Genomic DNA, 17,718 nt, shown 5'->3' with positions numbered 1-17,718 from the left:
TCCTGATCAGTAAGAAGGAGATACACGACCGACAAGAAAAACGGGCAAAGGCCCTCAGAGGTCGTGGAGAGGGTTAGATGAAAAGAGGTTTGTCAGGGTGCGCAGGCTGCCGGCTCGGGGCAAAGGCTTCACGGTTGCTGTCAGCTGCATTGATCTTGTCGTCCTGCTGGCTGGCAGCACCGGTGGGCAGTGGCCACATGTTCATACTCCCTTTCAACCACTGGCCCAACTAAATACAGATCCCAGATCTCACTGGAAACAGGGCGACCACCAGGTCAGGAGCAAATGCAGTATTTGCACAGAGCTCCTGTTGACCCCAAAGTCCTTGATGGATACAAACCAGTGCCCGTGTTGCCATCTAGGGAAGTGGGTTCCCGCCGGGCCGGAAAGCTCGGTGTTGGCCCTGCTTCTACCGTTTTATCTTAGCTTCTGGAAGAAAGTAAGGGAGCGTTTATTCGGAGAGGTTTGCTCAGCATGCCCTCCCTTTACCCATTCAGCAAACCCTATTGACAGTCTCTGAAGTGCCAGGTACATTTTAAAAAGAGACAGTAAGTGAATACACCACCAAATATTTAGGTAGCAGAAAGAATACTGTCCCACTCTGGTGTGCGGTGTTGACAGCAGGGAAGCTGTGCCTATGTGAAAAGGGAGTGTATGGGAATGCCCTGTCCTTTCTGCTCAAAGTGAGTATAAAACTGCTCTAAAGATAAAGTCCATTAAAGAATAAGACAGAGAATAATATGTGGGGAACGTAGTTATGCCTGTCTTGATTTGATTAACCTGTGTTCAGGATTTATGTTTCTGTTTCCATATTTGAGGTTCATCTGTGGCAGAGGTCAGCAGACTCTAAGGCCAGATAGGAAATATTTTAGGCTTTGTGGGCCAGATGACCTCTGCCACGGCTACTCATCTCTGCTGGTGTTCAGTGAAAGCCATCGAGGATGTGTAAATGAACAGGTATGGATGTGTTCCAATAAAAATTTATTTATAAGCGCAGATCGTGCGCCAAACTTGACCAGTGGGGCATACTTTGCAGATCCTTTTTTTTTTTCTTTTTCTTTTTCTTTTTTTTTTTAATGTGTAATAGTCTTTATTGAAACATACCCAAACAGTAGCCAGAGTAATCTCTAATTTTTAATTTTTATTTTATTAAGTCTTTTGAAAATGTAATATATTTAAATGTTCAAAAAATGTTAAAGTGGGAAATAGTAAATAGATGACCCAATTTTCTAATGGGTTGCTGGTCTTTACCAATTGATAGAAGCTCTTGTTATGTTAAACGAGCCCTTTGTGATAAGGTTGCAAATTTATTGTCTCAATTTGTCTTTTTTCTTGTAGTGGTTTTGCCAGGATTTTACAAAAATTTTCAGTCATCTTTTTTTAAAAAAAATTAATTAATTAATTTATTTTTGGCTGCGTTGGGTCTTCGTTGCTGTGTGTGGGCTTTCTCTAGTTGTGGCGAGCAGGGGCTACTCTTGGTTGCAGTGCACGGGCTTCTCATTGTGGTGGCTTCTCTTGTTGTGGAGCACGGGCTCTAGGCATGCGGGCTTCAGTAGTTGTGGCATGAGGGCTCAGTAGTTGTGGGTCACGGGCTCTAGAGTGCAGGCTCAGTAGTTGTGGCCCACGGGCTTAGTTGCTCCGTGGCATGTGGGATCTTCCTGGACCAGGGATCGAACCTGTGTCCCCTGCATTGGCAGGCGGATTCTTAACCACTGCACCACCAGGGAAGCCCCTCATAGTTATCTGTTTTCAGTCTTTTCTTTTAAAGCGTTAAGAGATCATATTTTAGTTAGAAAGGTCTTCCACATTCCACGGTTACAAATAATTCTCTCAAGTTTTTTTCCTAATAATTTTAGGGCTTCCTTCTTATATACACATTTAAATCATTGATCCATTTGGAATTTATTCTTGTATAAAATATTAGTTTACATCCAATTTAGATTTTTCTAGATGGCTATCCAGTTATCCCAATACTATTTAATTCTTTTTTTTTTTTTGCAGTACGCGGGCCTCTCACCGTTGCGGCCTTTCCCGCTGCGGAGCACAGGCTCAGGAGGCGCAGGCCCAGCGGCCATGGCTCACGGACCCAGCCACTCCGTGGCATGTGGGATCCTCCTGGACCGGGGCATGAACCCGTGTCCCCTGCATCGGCAGGTGGACTCCCAACCACTGCGCCACCAGGGAAGCCCCAATACTATTTCATTCTTAATGTTTTCCCCATTGATTTAAGACACCACTCTTATTATTTATTGAATTATTACTTGCATTTGTTTATATGAGTGGGTTCTATTTTAAAAAATTTTTTTATTAGAGTATAGTTGATTTACAATATTGTGTTAGTTTTGGGTGTACAGCAAAGTGAATCAGTTATACATATACATATATCCACTCTTCTTTTTTAGATTCTTTTCCTATATAGGCCGTTACAGAGTATTGAGTAGAGTTCCCTGTACTCTACAGCAGGTTCTTATTAGTTATCTATTTTATATATAGATCCTTTCTTTTTTTGTTGTCTTTATCAGGTTTTGGTATTATGAGCATGCTAGGTGTGTAAAATGAGTGTTTACTTGGGGTTCTCTAGAGAAGCAGATATACATACAGTATAGGAAGAGATATATGATGAGAAATTGGATCACACAATTACGGGGGCTGAGAAGTCCCGTGATCTACTGTCTGCAAGCTGGAACCCAGGAAAGCAGGTGATGTAATTCAGGCTGAGTCCAAAAGTCTGAGAGCCAGGGCAGCCGCTGGCGTGGATTTCATCTGGGTCTGAAGGCCTGAGAACAGGGGGCCGAGGGCAGGAGACCGATGACCCAGCTCTGCGGTCAGGCAGGAGGGGTCAAGTTCTTCCTTCCTCCACCTTTTTGTTTTATACAGACCCTCAATGGATTCAACGAGGCCTCCATCCCCCACCCCCCCCCCCAACCTAACAGCGGGAAGGGCAAACTGCTTTAAAACGGAGTCACCCCTTCAAATTCGAATTTCATGTGGAAACACCCGCACAGACACACCCAGAATAATGTTTAACCAAACATCTGGGCGCCCTGTGATCCAGTCAGGTTGGCACTTAAAATTTTAAGTCTCTTCTGTGTTTGCTACCTTTTCCTGTGCTTTAAAATTGTTTAAACAAAAGGCAGGACCTGTTTCTTGAAGGTCTGATAAAACTTACCTATAAAACCATCAGGAACTTGGTGCCCTTTGAAGGGATGTTTTGACAACCACTTAAATTTCTGTTTATGGTTATTGATCTATTTAGGTTTTCCATCTCATCTTGTGTTACCTTTTGGGATACATATTCTCTAGAAAAATGGTCAATTTCATTTAGTTTACAAAGATGTTGGGATAAAATTGTATCTAATTTAAAGCTTCTAATTTGTATCATTAAATAGCAAAAATTCAACCAAGTAAATTTTAAAGCTCTAACCGGCTTTACTGAACAATTCATGAATCAGGTAGCATCCTATCTACCAAGTAGAAAGGCACTTGGAGGAGCTGAACAAAAAGGAAGATGTTTATAGGCAGAAGGGGGAGGGGGTGAGGAAGGAGCGGGCTACCTCACCTTCCTCTGGGGTATGGAAGGGGTCCACGTGGCTGTTACCTCATTGGTGCCAACCAGAAAATTCCAAACTGGCCAGTTAAGACCACTTTCCTGGGGAATATTGAAACTGCAGTTAGGTTAGGTACTAAGCCATGGTTCGGTGACACTGGATTAGTACAAGTGACAAGTGACTCCATTCTGGGCCGGTTGTTTCTTTTTGAAGGTATCTGTGATTAGGTTCCCTTTCTCATTCCTAATATTTTGGTGAATCTCTCCCTTTCTTGGTCAGGCTTATCCAAGGTTTCTTCACGTCATCATTCTCTTCAAAGAACTAGCTATTGGTTTTACTTATTGGTTCTCCCGTTCTTTGTTTTTGTTTCTAACTGTATCTTTAATTTTAATTAACTTAATGAAAATTTAATTTTATATGCTTTTATCAAGTCCATCCTCTTAATTTTTAAAAAGTTTTAAAAAAGTTGAATGCTTAGTATTTTTTCCATTTATCTGTTTAAGAATAATATCACTTAAGGTTCTGCAGTTTTCTTCTAGGTGCAGCGTGGACTCTCATACGTTTTGATCTTTAGTGTTCTTACTTCCTCAATTGTTGGGTTCAATGTCTGTTTGCTTTTACCTAGAATATAGAAGCGTTTTAACGTATCCCCACGTTAAAAAACACACTAAACTCTTCTTGCCCTTTCACATGGGCCCTTGCTCTCATCCTTAAAGCCCGGCTCAGATGTCTCTTCCCTGCAGAGCCTCCTTTCTGCATCTCCTGTCCTTTGTAGCTGCTGCTCTTTATTTTATTTTATTTATTTTTTATTTTTTATTTGGAAAAAGGAGTTTTATTTTTTAAATTTAACTGATTGTGTGTGTGTTTTTTTAACATCTTTATTGGAGTATAATTGCTTTACAATGGTGTGTTAGTTTCTGCTGTATAACAAAGTGAATCAGTTATACATATACATATATCCCCATATCTCCTCCCTCTTGCATCTCCCTCCCACCCTCCCTATCCCACCGCTCTGGGTGGTCACAAACCACTAAGCTGATCTCCCTGTGCTATGTGGCTGTTTCCCACTAGCTATCTATTTTACGTTTGGGAGTGTATATATGTCCATGCCACTCTCTCACTTCGTCCCAGCTTACCCTTCCCCCTCCCCGTATCCTCAAGTCCATTCTCTAGTAGGTCTGCGTCTTTATTCCCGTCTTACCCCTTGATTCTTCATGACCTTTTTTTTTTTTTTTTAGATTCCATATATATGTGCTAGCGTATGGTATTTGTCTTTCTTTTTCTGCCTTACTTCACTCTGTATGACAGACTGCTCTTTATTTTATATCGTCTGTTGTCTGTTTCTTCCTTCTCACTACTGCTTTTGGGGTGTATCAGTCAGGTTTGCCCTGGTAACAGATAATTCCTGAATCTCACTGTTTTAAAACAGAAATCTTTGTTTCCTGCTCTCAGTCCACGTCCGTGTGGGCTGGTGGCGGCTCTGCTCATTGTGGTCCCACGTGGCAGTTGTCACCTGAGTATCGCCGGCCGCCCCCCACAGCACAAAGAAAGGCCCAGAAATGACCCGCCTCCCTCCTCCCAGCTCCGGGGCTAGAGCTGGTGTGTGGCCCCGCCTAGTCTCAGGGGCTGCGCAGCGTCCCAGCGAGGCCCCGGAAGGTGAAGAGGTGCCGATCCCTGGTGTGGGTATTCGTTCGGCATTAGAGACGATCATAGGAGCATCTCACCAGCGGGGACCCTGCTGATCCATCTTTCTGTTGCCCAGAGCATTCAGCACATGTGGGTAGAGAAATGGGTCACTCAGGACTCTTCCATGATAGAAACTCAACTCAAAATAGTTGAAATGGAGAGGGAACTGATTGGCTCACATGATGGAAGGCCCTGACGTGAGGCCTGGCTGCGCCCTGGCCCTTGAGTGATGTGGTGAAGACCTGGTGTGTCTATTTGTCTGTCTGTCTCCCACACCTCTGTCTGCTCACCCTCCAGCTGTCCGTGGTGGCTTCCTTCCAGGCAGGGTTTCCCTACATGGTGGCTCCGGGAGCTGCTCAGTTATCCTCGGACTTAGGAATCCCAGCAGGAAGAACTTCTTTTGCTCAGTTGTCCAGTCAGAGTCCTGAGATGGAGCCCCTCCCTCTGCCGGGTCACCTGCTGTACCCTGAATGACTGGGATGGGGGTGACCCAGGTGCATCCTGGGTCACACACCCTCTCTTGTGTGGGGTTGGGCCAGCCCCCCTGACCACAGGGGGTAAGGGCTGGGAGGGTGATTCCCCAAAGGGAAACCATCAGTGCTGCCCTCGGGAGAGAGGGTGGATTCTGGCGGTCACCTGATGGATCGAGGGCCTGATCTCCTGTCCCAGGTCTTTCCCTGCACTCAGCTGTTTCTACCGCGTAGTTGCACCCCAGCTTTGACCAGCTTTTCCTGCATTTCTTGATCTTTGAATGAGTAGAGATTGATAGTTACTGCCAGTGGGACCCGGCCTGTCTTCCAGAAGCCCACCATCTCCCCCCCCCCAGAGAGTCTGCTGGGCACAGAGCAGGGCACTGTGTGGGCTCCAGGGAGCACTGGAGGTTCAGGGGGTGTGGGGACCCCACAGGGAGGGCTCCCCCACAAGGCCTCTTGCTTTGGGCTCGAGATGACCCTGTCGCCCGCTGAGCCGAGCCTCTTTCTGGGTGACTGGGTGGAGGGTGTTACTCTTCCTTGTGTGGGGCTCACTGAGCCCCAGCGTGACTTCCTAAGATTCAGAGCTGCCGGGTGCAGAGAACCCTTTGAGTTCTCTACCAGAAGGGTTATTGCTGCGTCCTTGGCAGACAGGAGAGGATGCTTCAGCTGCTGGAGGACTCAGGGACTGAGCTCTGGTGCAGACGTGTGGTAGCAGCGTCATCTGGTTTTCAGCTCCCATTCGGGGACCCGCAGATCTGCGTGGATGGAACCTGGTTCCATCTGGTTTATTTAATTTGGATTTATCACCGCATTCATGTCACATTAACGTGATCTCGCCTTCACCCCGGGTTCCAAGCATTTGAAAACGTTGCCTCCCAAGACCTAATGTAAGAGACTTAAATACCGGCTGATGTTTAACTTATGATGGAAACTTTTCCTGCTTCAATATTTTACCAACTTATACGGTTCCTTTGGAAATCTTAATGATATGCAGCTGTCACTTTAAGTGAGGTGCTCTGGCTTTCTGTTATGAATTATCCTTTTTATTTTTTCTGCAAAATTACCAGGGAGCAAAGGTCCATTCATCACCCTCCGCAAGGGGGTGTGTGCGGGGCCGCTAGAGGGCCCTCCGTCTCCAGGTTTTGGAACCCGGTGTTTCCCTGACCCATATTTTGCTTTTGAATGTTCTGGTGGCGTCAGAATTTTGGTGTGTCTGCTTAATAGATATAAAAGCAGCCGGGTAGAAGGGGCCATTGAAAATACATAACCCTGGTGTTTCCCAGAGCACACTGAGTTGGACGCTTGACGTGGTTGTGACCTCGTGTGCGGGCGACACGCTCGAGAGCGTCCTCACTGACGGGCAGCTCGCCTGCCCGGAGTCCTGTCATCCAGGACATCACGCAGCAGTGGAGAGAGTGAGAGGTGTCGACTGAGCAGGGGATGGAAGTTAGCGGCCGGGAACCTAACACACCTGCGCAGCATCTGCCCGAGAGCCTGAGTGAGCGGTTCAGAGCCAGGGCTTCCAGGAGGGAGATCACGCTTCTGAGCCTGGTCTCTGAAGGTGACCCCGGCCTGGGGCTCTGGGCACGTCTCATACTTCCTACTCCTCTTGGGCCTGATTCGCCGAGACAGGGCGCCTCTGGATTCCTTCAGCACAAGAGACCCAAACCCACTCCATCGATGAGCATCCTTTACCTCTTCCTAGATTTTGCTCACTTCCTCCATTCCTGTGATCAAAGTCTTCAAGAGAATGACTTTTAAAGCCCAGATAATTAGGAATAACGGCCTTTCAAATGGGTCGGCCTTGTGAATTCTTAGTGTCTGGAGTACCACTGAATGCTGAGTCATCCTTTATTTTCAAGGTCTGACGGGGGAAGGCTGTTTTCCACAATCTTTATTTAAATCACAGAAATTGTGTCTTTGGCTGTGACGACCCCTTCCTTCCCCCTGCCCTGGGGCAAGCTGTTGGGCCCCATCCTGGAACATCCCCACAGCCCCGCCTTCCTGGTCCGAGGCCTGGCCCCTCCCTGCCTGGCCCTGAGCTGCCAGGGTTGCTAAGCAACAGCCTCCTCTCCCTTCAGTTAAGCACAGGCAGGTCTGTCTGCAGGGCAGCCTTTTCCACCACGAATCCCGCTCATCAGGCCCTGCCGGCTGATTCTCTTTTCCTCCGCCCCACCGCCCCCCCCAGAATGCGCAGCTATGTTCAAGCAAAAGCGTTCTCTGGAGGGCAGCTTGCACTGTGGGGTAAAGGGCTTGACTGCTGCCTTTCATGCAGGGCCAGCTCCTGGTTGGTGTTCACGCACGGGGACCCCACCAGGCTTCCCAGGGAGGACAGTGGAGAGACCTCTGCCCTCTCCAGCCTGGAGGAGGTCACCAAGCCTGCTGCCTGAGCTCTCTCGTGCCTGTGTACTTACTTTCTGTCTTTCTGTGATGCTCGCGCACTCGACTCGTCAGAAGTGCTGTCTGAGAAGTGCTGACCTGAAAAGTAGCCCCTCTTGCCTTGGAGCGTGGAGTGGGCTTCAGGTCCTCGTGGCCTGCACACCTCCCCACTCCCCCCAGGCTGAATGCAGAGAAGCGTGGGATGCAGGTGTGTGACGTGGCAGGACGCGGACAGCCCAGGTTTGGGGCAGATCGCAAGCCCCCTCCTGGCCTTTAGTCAAGTGTAGGGCATTCGGGCTTCTAGAAGCTGAACTGAAGAGAGGACTGGACACTTGAGCTTCTGTCGACAGCGCTTTTCAGCAAGTGGAGGCTGATCGGGGAGCAACAGGGTGTCGGGGAAATTCATCTTCAGACGGGGGCGCAGCGGCCGCAGCTGCAGACGTGTCTGTCTCAAGCACTCGGTGTGGCCCTGTCTGCGTCTGTCTGTGTCGCGGTTGGCTCGGGTGGCATGGCAACCGCTGACTCAGTCCCTTCCGAGGCTGAGGTGTCCCTGAGCTGCAGAGAGCGCCTGGCAAAGCTGTTGTCTTAGTCTCTGCGTTCTTCTTTTAACCACCAGGTGATTTACCTGAAGCCAGAGCCCCGCGGCGCCACGGCCAGACGTGGATGTTATTCCCAGTGGGGTGACAGGAGGGCCCCATCTGGGGAGCCACCAGCATCCCCTGCCGCAGGACCTCATCCTCTGCGACGGGCCACCTGGTGCCATCGGTTCAGCCAGGAGCGTCGTCAGGCTCCAACAGGGACACAAAGACATACCTGATAATGATCAGTAAACTAGAATTTAAGTTATTTTAAATTCCACGGGCAGTACAGGAAAACACGCTTACTCACACGTCTAAAGGGTGGGGCTCCAGCCCCTCACTCTTCCTACCATTCCACGCATTTCAATGAATTTACCTACAGACCTTCATCCACGTGTCGTTTTCTTTCTTTTCCTTTAACAGAGGTGGGATTCCCTTACGCGGGTTGCTTGGTAACTTGCTTCCCGCTCTGTAACTTGTCTTGGCAACGTCCCACGTCAGGACCCGCCCGTCGACCTCCCCCTTTTTAATTGCTTCCGGGCTCCACACCCAGATGGACCAGCTTTAATTCAGGGCTTCCATTTTCAGGAACACGTGGGCCATTCTCCTGGTTTGCCGTTCTCAGCGGTGCTGCAGCAGAGGTTCTTGTGCACACGTCCTCGTGCGCACTGCAGATGTCACCACGCACGCGGCCTTTGCACACACGTGAGGGCCCGCCCCATGGTTTGGTCTTGTCGGCCCCGGCAGCTCGCAGCCTGGTTGTGCTCAGTGGTGGAAGGCAGGCTTCCCAGTCAGACCTCCACACCTCCGTCGTGGCTTTTGGGAGACTTGGAGGAATGACAGTGGACGCCTCTGGAGGACACTGTGTTGTCCGGGCAAGACCGTTAGATTGTGTAGTTTGCGAAGCGACTTAATCAGCGACCGCCGCATGGAACATTAGAACAGAAAGGTTTGAAACCAAGTTAGTTTGTGGTTTTGGTGTATTTTCTCACAGCCCGTGCCTCGCTGGGGTGTGTGGGTTTGGGCCCTGGGATCCCCAGCAGGCACTGCTTTCATCTGCTGCAAAGCCTTTTTTGTGCAGTTGGTTGTCTAGGAGGTTAAGACTGTATAAGTCAGGATGTAAAGAATCACCTCAAAAACACCACGCAGTACCCAGCTTAGATGAACTGGGGAAATAACGAGCGTGTGAGGAGTTTAACGGGCTTGGAGGGTGTAACTTTCCGCAAGGTTCAGATCTTCCTCAACTAGAGGACACGCGGCCCGGCTCCCAGGCGCCAGGCTTCTCCGAGCAGAGGAAAACGGAGCCATTTCCTGCAGGTTTTTCCTCGCTGCCCAAATCAACCCGTGTCGTTTTCAGTCTCCTTTTAGGGTGGGACAAAGGAGAACCCGGCGTGCTGCTCTTCTGTGTCATCTTCTAGACCGTTCCGGGGGGCGGGGTGGTGGTGGCGACGAGTGGCTGCACGGAGCCCTGAGCTGTCTGGGGAGAGACACGTGGCTTCAAGGACAGTGGGGCCCTGGCAGAATCCTGGTCTGCGTTTTGCTTCTCGCGAGATGACGTCTTTCCTGGGAAGCGAAGCTAACTCCCTCCAAAGGGAGCTCGTTTCAGGAACCGGAGGCTCCCTGGACTAGAGGGCGCCGAGTTCTTTGGAATCACGTTAACTTGGCTTTGAGAAAGGAGCTGGGCTGGCGAGGGGCAGGGCAGCCTGTATCTCAGCTCAGGGGGGATCAGCGGAGTTGGGGGCCTCCCTCCATGCCGGCCCCCGCTTTCCCCGCCCCCTATTCCTCATCAGCTGGATCTCTCCTCCTGGGGTGAGCCTGCAGTGCCTTCTCCAGGTGGATTCCGAGGTGGCTGGAAGGGGCTTTGGTGGCATGTCGGCCCCAGGGCACAGCAGGGCCGGCTAGAGGGCTGCTTCCCACGTGCGGTTCCTGCCTGGTGGCTGAAGCTGCACTGTGGTGGGATTCAAGGCTGCCAGGGGAGTCGGGCGTCCTCCCTTCAGACTGCACAGCATCCAGAGTCACGGCCCTCGTGTGCACTGGCCGGTCGGTAGGTGCTAGGTGCCGCCCACTCCTGCCCCGTGCCATGTGCCCTGGGGCCTGGGGGCCATGGGGTCAGGTGACCTGCTCATGGTCACTGCCTGGTCCAGGGCTCAGACGTGGCTGTGCGGGGACTTGGGCAGCAGAGGCCACCGGGGAGGGAGGGAGGGCCAAGTGCGGGCAGTCAGGGCCACACGCGGTGACAGGAGCAGGGCTAGTGACCTGGGGGGGGGCACGATTTCTCAGGGCCCAGGACATCCTGAAGTCCAGCCGGCGGTGGCGTCCACATGCAGCGGCCAGAGTCGGGTCACTGTGAAGGGGACTGAGGTGCATTAGGAAGGCGCGGTCCTCAGGGAGACCAGACGTGTCACCTCGGACAGGTGCCCGGTCCCACCTGGGCCTTCGGGGGAGCGGAGGGGGCCCTGTCAGGACGGGCCCCGGTCAGCGGGCAGCCCCACCGTTGACTGGAGGCGGTGATGTTGGCGGCGGACGGCGGAAGAAGCGCGCGTGTGTGGGCTGATGGGGAGGTGATGGGTGGCCCCAGACGCCGGAGCACAGTGCTGAGAGTCTGGGGGTTTCAGGGACTAGAGTGATGCCTGGACTCCGAGACAGGAGTGCAGGGCCTGGGATGGGGGTGGAAGCAGCACAGGCAGACTCCAGCCCGGTCCTGCCCCGGGCCACCGTGCGGTGTGACCGTGCTCGGCGGGTGGGGGGGACAACGCCGTGGGGGTGGTTGCTCCCTCCGTAGTCGGGCACCTCAGGCGCTGCAGGAACCAGCCTCGCATCACCCAGGGCAGGGGTGCCCTCGGCCCCTCGCTCCAGGGACCCCGTGGAGGACCGACCTCGACTATTCCCGGTACGAACACGCCCGCACTCACACCCCTGGAGTGAGCGGGCCTCAGGGGACGGGCTGTGAGTGATGGGAGAGCCGGAGCTCCCAGCCGTGCGTGCGTCTGTTTAGAAGTTTCTTATGTAACAGAACAGCAAGTGGGCCCCAGCCAGGGAAGCACCGGCCCAGGCAGACATCAGAACCTGGCCCCACGAAGGCAGGGGAGGGTGAGCAGGGGAAAGGGCGGGTGAGCCTTGAGGTGCGCGTACGAGAGCCTCAGGTGTCTGACAGCCTCACATCTCCCTGAGCGCACACGGAGTGAGCCTCATGAGCAGGGAGAAGGAGGCCGAGGAAGTGGGCAGCGAGCTCAGGCTCCATCCTGCAGGCGGTGACTGGGGACGGCGCCCCGGGTCTGCTCACCAAGCACTGGGGCTGCCCAGTGGCCGCTGCCCAGCTCCGAGCACCGGTTACCGCCAAGGGGAGACTCGCGCCAGGCCTGCCTGAGCCGGGCTCCGGTGCCCTTGCCCCACCCAGGCTGATGGCCCCTCCCCGGCCCCTGTGCTTCCTTCCAGGCCTGCCAGCACCACTGCCCCGGGGGCTTACCACCCCCCAGGACTCGCCAGTGGGACCAGGGGTAAGTCCAGGCCCGAGAGGCCTGTTTCGGAATTCCACAGTCAAGTATTTAAAGGTTCTGGGTGCGGGAAAGTCCCCTTTGCATCTTTAAGAACAGTTGATGTCCTGTTTACTTGTGTGGGCTGGGCAGTGTCCCCCAGGGGTCGGGGTGCAGGTGTCCTCAGCCGCCCTCCTACCTGTCTCCACGGCGGGTCCCTGGTGTCCTGCTCCCGGCGTCGGCTGTGAGGGCCGTGGCTTCTGCTGGTTGTTAATGATCCTCCAGTTGCCATGGAAGGCCTGTGTCCGCACTCGAGCTGATGCGTTCTCCCGCAATTATGTCTGATGGCTGGGAGCCTTTCAGGACTGAATGGCCTTTTTTCCTCTTCTGAGACACGGAGGAGCGCTCTTCGCCGCCTCCTCTCCTGACCCTCTGCTAGGAGAGGGCGCCGGTGAGGCCGTGGCTTCCCCAGGCAGCAGCCGGGCAGGTGCGCCGAGCAGCTGGTGCTAGAGGGGCAGGGCGGCAACGACAGAGGCCAGCGCGTCGGCGGGCCTGTCGGAGAACAGACGTCTCCTCCGGTGCTAGGAGCTGCGGCCGCCCCTCAGGGATCCTGAGCCAGTTGCAGGTCTGCCCGTGGCTCGGGGCTGGCTCTGGCCAGCGTGGTTTTTGAATGAGGTCAGAGTTGGCTCGTCTTCCTGATGACCTTGTCTGCCAACATCACCCTGGACGTTGACTTTCTGGAAAAGTTGAATGATTCGGCATCCAGGGCTGTCCCCAGGATGTGGCTTCAATGTGGACCGTGCAGCTGGGAAACTGCACCAGAAGTGAATGTGGTGTTTGCCCGAAGACACGTGTTTGGGGACAGCCTCCCGGGCCCTGCTGGCCTTTCCCAGCATTTTCCCTCCAGCGGTTGGCATGGTGCCCCTAAGTGCTGAGGGGCCACAGGGCAGCACCTCCAGCCCCAGAGGCAGGAGGCGCTCACGGCAGCTTGTGGGCTCTGAAGGGAAGCTGAGCAGACCCTAAATTCTTCTCTGCCCCTAAGATGCTGCCCGGATCCCCCAGTGCCCCTCGTCCATTTCTTCAACACCTCATCATGGGTTGGGTCCTTCTCTGTACCAGCACCAGCCCCCTCCGCCCCACCGGGCCAGCTGTCACTGCTGATGACAGACGTCTCATTTGTTAACGTGTACATCATAAATAGAGACCAGGATTTGAGAGACGGGTCTTCAGTAGAGCGAGGGCCCCCCACCTCTTCACACCGGCCTTTTAGAGCAACGTTCGTTTTCCTCACGTTAGTCACGTTTACCTGACCCTGTGCCGGGTACCTTGCCAAGCCCTTTCTCACAGTAGGCCTGTGATCTAGGTACTGCTAGCACCCCCATTTTACAGGTGAGGAGACTGAGGCAAGACCAGGTTAGTTAGGCGACTTGCCGACGTCACGTGGCAGTGAAGTGGTGGAGTGGGGCTTCCAGGGCCCACGTCGGCTGCCATCATGGCCACTGCCTTAACGGGCGGGTGCATGTCATAGGAACACAGGTGGTTAGAATCAGAAGGGGTCTTGGAGAAGTTCAGTCCAGGGGTGGAGGTGAAACCCAGAGAGGTTCAGAGACAAGCCGGCCCTGCAGGCCGAGTGTCAGAGAACCCACCCGGCTTCCCTGGCCATTTCCCCTTCTCCACTTGCTTTTCCTTGTTAATAATATTTTTATTCACATATTACGATGTGGGAGGAACCACAGAATTGCCCCTCTCGGTAGTTAGAAAAGAAGCAATTAGACGTGATGCCGGGTTCCAGGAGATTCCAGACCTCACTGCTCCCTGTGGCCGCATCAGAGTCCTCCCTTCCTTCCCAGGGGCCTGTGCCAGCAGGGGGGCGGGAGGGACTTTGTGAAGCTACTGGGGTGCATTTTGTCGTCTTACCCAAGCTTTCTTCCCTTCAGCTGTCGCTTTCCCAGCTGGCGGCTTCCCCACAGTCCCCAGCTCAGCGCCGCTTGGCCGAAGCCTCCTCAAAGCCACCTCCGGGGAGCCCCACGCCCTCCCCGGCCCCGGGGGTGAGTAGCCTGCCCCTCCCCCCGCCTGCCTCCTTCCAGGGAGTGGCTCCGAACTCCTGACTTCTGTGGAAGTCTCTGACTTTGTGAGCTGCCCTGGTCCTTGGTGAGGTGACTGAGACCTTCCTGGGTTCTCTGTGATGCGGGCACTGGGGTGGGGGCTGGACATCACCTCCTTCCAGCTTTAGATATTTGCCACCGTCCGTCTTGGTGACCAAGGGTATTTGGTCTGGGAGCTTTTCCTGCCACAGGGCTTGATTTAGGCTTTGCTCTACCTGAGAAGACAAAGTAAAAGCGCCCTTAGATCTCTGAACATGAGAGGAAAGGGAAGGTTTTGCTGGAGATGTAAATAGAGGTCAATCCAAGTTGCCAGCTCCCCCTCCAGGACGCTCGCCCTGCGGCTGGAGGAGAGTTTGTGGAGCCCACCGTCCCCAATCCCAGTGGAGCTAATGGGCTAAAATAGGCCTGTTTCCTTCTACTGAACTTGGGGGACTCATGTAGAGTTTGCTGGTTCACCTGCAAACTTCAGTCTTGCCTTGGAAGTCTGTTGAGAAAAAATGTTCCATTTAATTACTTCCTTGAAAACCCTCGTGGTGAAATGCCTGATTCTAAAATATACCTGGGCTCGTGTCATTATGAAGAGCCTTCATCTCTTCTGTTACCGGTGCCTGAGGCCCGTGTTCCTTGCCTCTGGTCACGTGGGGCTCCTTCTAAATGAAACGGGAAGCTTGGGAAGCCAGTTGGAGAGAGAACGTCCCAGACCCCGTCAAGCTCTTCCTTTAGACAGAGGTGGGCGGTGAAAGCCTAGAGCATTCGGTGACGTGGGAACAGGGAAGCATTTACAGAAGCTCGGGGGCTCCGTCCCACAGTCTCCCTAGCGTTATTGGAGATGGTTTCATCTTTCTGTTCCGTAGACATGGTTTTGATGTTAATTTGCCTTCTCAGGCATCAGATGTGTCCTGTGCTACTGAGCTGTTCAAAAAATTATGATTCCTTCCTCGTTGCTTTTCGACTCACATAAAATACAGGATGCCCAGGTGAATTTGAATTTCAGATAAACAATACTTTCCAGTATAAGTGTGCCCTGGATATTGCGTGGGATATTCTTATACTAAAATTATTCATCGCTTACCTGAAATTCCAGTGCAGCTGAGCCTCCTGTGTTTTCATTTGCAATGTGACAGAGGCAGTTCACCCATGAGCCCCAAGTCCAAGCATCCTTGGTTACGGGTTGGGATCCTCGTTGGCCTCACCTGGGGCCCCATTGTGTTGGGCAGGAGTTCCCCTTGGAGGGCAGGATCTCCCACCTGGAAGCTGACCTGAGCCAAACGGCCTTGGTCCCGGGCACATCCACTGCTGAGCAGTTGCAGGAGCTGCCTTTCACACCTGTGCATGCCCCGATCATCGTGGGAGCCTGGACCAGGAGGTGAGGGGCAGGTGTGGGAGGGCCCAGAGCAAGTGCTGTGTGCTCAAGACCCTTCAACCCCCTGAACGGTAGGCTTTCCTGGAGAGCTGGCTTTCCAGGTCCTGCCTCTTGGCTGGCCCTTTCCTGGAGGCTGGCTCAGGAGGCCTCCTGTTCCAGCTCTGGAGGGAAGCCGTCACGAGCCTCCCTAGCGCTGCTGCGGTCCGCCGGCTTTCCCGAGATTCTGGACGCCAATAAACAACCAGCCGAGGCCGTGGATCCTACAGATCCCGTGAAGTTCAACCCTCAGAAGGAAGAATCAGACTGTCTGCAAAGCAACGAGATAGTGCTACACTTTCTTGCCTTTAGCAGGTAAACTCTTGAATATTTGCTCTGTTGCTCTTTTCCTGGCTTTTGCATTTCTTGCGTTGAGGAAGAACTTCTGTGTGTCTCTGGTGGAATACTTCGCAGGTCTTAACGGGACTGCGGAATGCCCTCTGTCTTTATTTTCGTTTGGCTGGGACCCACCCACTACCATTTCCAGATGCTGTAAAACCTTCTTTGACCGACCTCCTGTGGTCCTCAGTTACAGCGTGGACGGAGTGTCGCCCTGTCCTTGGGTACTGGTGTAGCCCCGAGATCTGGGCTCTCCAGCCACGCCTGAAGTGGGGGGATGCCTGGCGGGCTCCCCGAGGTCACAGTAGGGCTGCTGGTGTGGATGAAGGAGGCGGCCTCTCACCTGCTGTCTCCCTGCGAGTGTGTGACGAAAGCCCGGGTTCTCCCCCCGGACCCTTGATTAACTCGGAGCTGTCGTTGGATCCAGGGTGTCCCAGGACGACCAGGCAGCGCCGTGGCCACAGACTGTGTATTTCACCTTCCAGTTCTACCGCTTCCCCCCCGAGACGACGCCGCGGCTGCAGCTGGTTGAGCTGGACGAGGCCGGGAAGAGCAGCTCGGCCTCCCTGCCCTACCTCCTCGTGCTGATTCACAAGGACGGCTCCTTTGATGCGGGTGAGCACTGGGCACCCGGAAAACGTGAAATCCAGGGCCAAGCTTTGCGAATTTTATTATTTAGAAAATGTTGAACAGTGAAAAACTTCAAACACGTTCACCGTTTGAGAGAACAGCACAATAAATCAGTGCCCCTGCCACTCACCTCTGACCGTTATCAGTGACATCCCTGCCCAGGTCTCTCCCCAAACCAGGGCTATTTGATGCAAATTCCAGACGTTATATAATTTCATCTATAGATATTTTCTTATGTAGATCTAAAAAAGTAGAGTCTTTTTTAAAAAACATAAACTCAATAATATTACCCCATCTAAAATTAATGCTGACTTCATATTATAACTTAATATCTAGCCAATGTTAACATTTCCCCAGTAACTTCATAAAAATTTTTAATAGTTTGTTCAAATCAGGATCTCAGTAAGGTCTGTACGTTGGGATGGTGTGACTCTCCAGTCTCTTTTCTACCTATAGCCGTCATCACCACCCTGTCTCTGTTTTTTCGCTTTAATTTATTTGTTGAAGTCGCCACGTTGCTGGTCCCCTAGAGCCTCCCAGTGTCTGCACTTTGGTTTTGCGGCCCAGTGGTGACATCTACGGTGTTCCTCTATCCTCTCTTTTGCCTGTAAATTGGAGTTAGATCTAGAGGCGTGAGCAGATGCATGCTTTTGGTTTGGGGCAAGGGGTCTGTATTGCTGGTGGTGTGTCCCCATCTCTGCAGCAGCACGAGGCCTGGGTTGCTTCTTATGCTCCATCAGTGACCATCAGGACTGTTGCTTATGGATTGATCACTTCATTCAAGGCTACGCAGTGGGGATGTTTTACTCCTAGAATACTTCTTCGTTTGTCAGCCAGAATGCTTCCTTAAAACGAAGCTTCTCCTCATCAACTCTTTGGTTGCCTTGAGGTGCGATTCATATAGAGAAGGCAGAATAATGCTTGATGTTCTTCTCTTTTGTTTGCTAATTTTTAAAATAGTGAGACAGTTCCCAGCATCCTTCAAGGGTGGGGCCAGTGGCTTTTTTTTCTGATACCATTATCAACTGATGGATTTAAACTGCAGTGGACTGAACATACCAAATATGTTGTTGTTTTTGATGTCCAGTTGTCCTGTCTTTGGCCAGTC

The 17,718-nt window shown here is 52.5% G+C and overlaps 1 protein-coding gene across 1 annotated transcript in view; it reads left to right on the top strand.

Annotated features, from left to right (window-relative positions):
- NPHP4 (nephrocystin 4) overlaps window positions 1-17,718 on the top strand; it is a 131,850-nt gene that overhangs the window by 76,689 nt on the left and 37,443 nt on the right. The window contains exons 11-15 of the mRNA XM_079698616.1: window positions 12,100-12,161; window positions 14,075-14,185; window positions 15,460-15,608; window positions 15,765-15,956; window positions 16,408-16,595. Of these exons, the coding sequence (XP_079554742.1) occupies window positions 12,100-12,161; window positions 14,075-14,185; window positions 15,460-15,608; window positions 15,765-15,956; window positions 16,408-16,595 (702 nt within the window). The remainder of the gene's footprint in view (window positions 1-12,099; window positions 12,162-14,074; window positions 14,186-15,459; window positions 15,609-15,764; window positions 15,957-16,407; window positions 16,596-17,718) is intronic.

This window comes from Hyperoodon ampullatus (genome assembly GCF_949752795.1).
Source record: "Hyperoodon ampullatus genome assembly, chromosome: 2".
NCBI classification, from domain to species: domain Eukaryota; kingdom Metazoa; phylum Chordata; class Mammalia; order Artiodactyla; family Ziphiidae; genus Hyperoodon; species Hyperoodon ampullatus.
This window is presented reverse-complemented; position numbering and strand designations above follow the sequence as displayed.